The 2,622-nt window shown below is 37.3% G+C and overlaps 1 protein-coding gene across 1 annotated transcript in view; it reads right to left on the bottom strand.

Moving 5' to 3' along the window:
- LOC111087843 (membrane metallo-endopeptidase-like 1) overlaps nt 1–1,403 on the bottom strand; it is a 62,307-nt gene extending 60,904 nt beyond the window's left edge. Inside the window, exon 1 of the mRNA XM_022395962.1 lies at nt 1,181–1,403. Coding sequence (XP_022251670.1) covers nt 1,181–1,245 — 65 coding nt within the window. The 5' untranslated portion in view covers nt 1,246–1,403. The remainder of the gene's footprint in view (nt 1–1,180) is intronic.
- Between the last annotated feature and the right edge of the window lie 1,219 nt (nt 1,404–2,622).

Consider the following 2,622-nt stretch of genomic DNA (forward strand, 5'->3'; position numbering starts at 1 on the left):
AGGCAAAGCAAAGACAGCCCATATGGCATAACGTAGATAAAATAAACAAAGAAACAAAATCCTCACGGTGTGTTATAGCCACACTATTCTCCTGAACGGTGTTATTTTTTTTCTTAACTTTTACGATTCGCCAGCTGCAGTAAGCATTAATGAACAAAAAGTGAATAAACTAATTGCGTGTAGTAAGTTAAACTTGCTGGTTTTTTTTTCAAATAACTGTCACTAGAGCTAACTACGATTTTTTTGTTTGTCAGGTGTATGTGGTTCGAAACAACGAAAGTAATATTAAAAGGTAAGTAACGTGTTACTACAAGAAAGAATGAAGGAAGATTGATGTATTCTCCAATACTCGTGTTTATTATATGTTCAGTAAAAATGCTATGCCCTATTCTCTCTCTCTCTCTATTTAATGTTACTTTCATAAACACTATTGGTTTTAATGTTTAAAATATCTGTTTTTTATTATTTTTGTATATAAAGGTTATTTTGTACAAGTCTCTTCAGCTGTCTAACAAACATAAATATCCATTGCTGGCTGAATCCTGCGAGATATTATTGGGATTACGGCCGAAAATATCGCTAACATCGAGCGTACCCAACCGACGAAACAATGCATCATAATAAGTCAAAATGTAAGCACGGTATATTAAACTACCTGTATTCGTTACTAGGTTAAACACGGTGACGTCACACTATATCAGGGCGTTGATTCAAACAGATCTTTTCATAGATGCAACATAAAAACTAACTAGCGTATTAGTTGCGTTCGCGGCATTGATTCTCCCAGTACATATCCCTGTTTGTTTCTCTTCGTTTTATCTTTAGATTGTGTCCGTTTACTAATGCTGTTATTTGTAAAGATATTAACTACATAGAGTGTTCTTTCAGGAGCAGTTTGTTGATAAAACAAAGTCAAGAAGGGGTATTGGTTAATTTACGGCGTATATTATTCATAAATTTTAGCATTAAACAAGAGATGAAATAAAGAGTTTTTTAAAGGCCTGTTGTTTTTTTTGTCTCTTCCGTGAGGATTTTTCACATTTCATTGTATCGTCCGATGTGTTTGTGTATTGCCCGAGTGTTAAGCAGCGTATCTTAATCTCCTGATGTCGTTAATGTACTGGGAAAAACTTACAAGAATAAATTAACTTGTTAACGTGAATGAATAACAGTTTCTTACCTGAACTTCTCCGTCTCCGCTGTGCTCGTGAGCGTGAGCTGGCTTTGCGTGACGTTAACCGGCATATCTGCAGAGGAGTTGTGTTCTGCTGGTTGATGGAAATGTTGATGTCCAGGTGGGGTTTGAGTTTTACGCTCGAAGGGCCACTAGTAGCTTGTAGTCTCGGGATCCAGCTGTACCACGACCGATCTCTCTCCTTCGCGATGTGTGTGTCGATAGTCATCATGCGGCCTACTTTGTGTTGATCTCGTGGCTCCGCCCTCGTGCTGAGACGAATACGATTGGTTACGGCAGACACAAGTAATGAAGCATGCAAAAATCCTGCAACTGCTAAGTTGTGTGTTAGTCGGTAGCAAAATTAAAATATTGTATCACCTGACATATAGATGTATGTATGTGTGTGTGTGTGTGTGTGTGTGCACGCGTTTAAAATTCGGCGAATCCAGTTCGATTTGCGAACAGCCACCTGCAACAACACGTAAAATATCAGACATTGCAATAATTTTGGTTCCAACTTCGTGGGTCCCCCAGGTGGGACAACTGTAAGTCTATCTACGGACTTACAACGCAAAAATTCGGGGTTCGATCCCCCGCGGTAAACCTGTAAATAACTCACTGCGGCTTTATTCTACAAAAAAATAAACTTCACGAACATGAGACAAGCGTCATCATAATGACTTTAGATGTCTTGGGTTTAAAAATATTGAGTCATTTTGCTGTTAATGTTTGTATACAGATTTATGTAGTCAAATATTACACTCAAGTATTGCAGAAAAAAGGAACAGATGGTGTTCTTCTGCTCCTTTTGTAGTGAGCATGTAAAAGATATGATATAATGAAAGTAATAAGCCCAAGAAGTGATTAACATAAAGAAAAACCTTCATTTAATTGTAGAAATTATTATTCCTTAGCAGTGTTACTTTTCTAAGATAGATGGCACCAGTGCAGATAGCTTTTCGGAAGTTAACCCTAATTCTCAAGTAATAAAATAAAATAAGCAACATCACACCAAAGCCATCGAACCTGTGGAATGTTTTATTTTTAAAAAAAAATAAAGAGTGGCACGTGTTAAAATGTCAGGTGTGTGAAGGTAAAAATAAATTAAACATAAGAGTTGATTGATTGTTTGGGATTAAGCACAAAGCTACACAATGTGGTCTGCCCACCACGGGTATCGAAACCCGATTTCTAGCGTTGTAAGGCGGCAGACATACTGCTGAGCCACTGTGGGGGTAAACATAAGAGTGTTACGTGTTAAAATGTCGGGTGTGTGTGAAGGTGAAAATAAATTAAACACAGTTGTTATTTAATCACAGGCTGTCTGAAAAATTGTAAACAAAGCGATTACGAAACTTACAGTCGCGAATTAACTTTCTTTCTTTAGAAATGCTCCAGCTTTCCATTTGGCTAATTTTTGCGTGAGAACAAACGTGTTTTGTGCT

The sequence above is a fragment of the Limulus polyphemus genome, unplaced genomic scaffold (genome assembly GCF_000517525.1).
Source record: "Limulus polyphemus unplaced genomic scaffold, Limulus_polyphemus-2.1.2 Scaffold2733, whole genome shotgun sequence".
Lineage (NCBI taxonomy): Eukaryota > Metazoa > Arthropoda > Merostomata > Xiphosura > Limulidae > Limulus > Limulus polyphemus.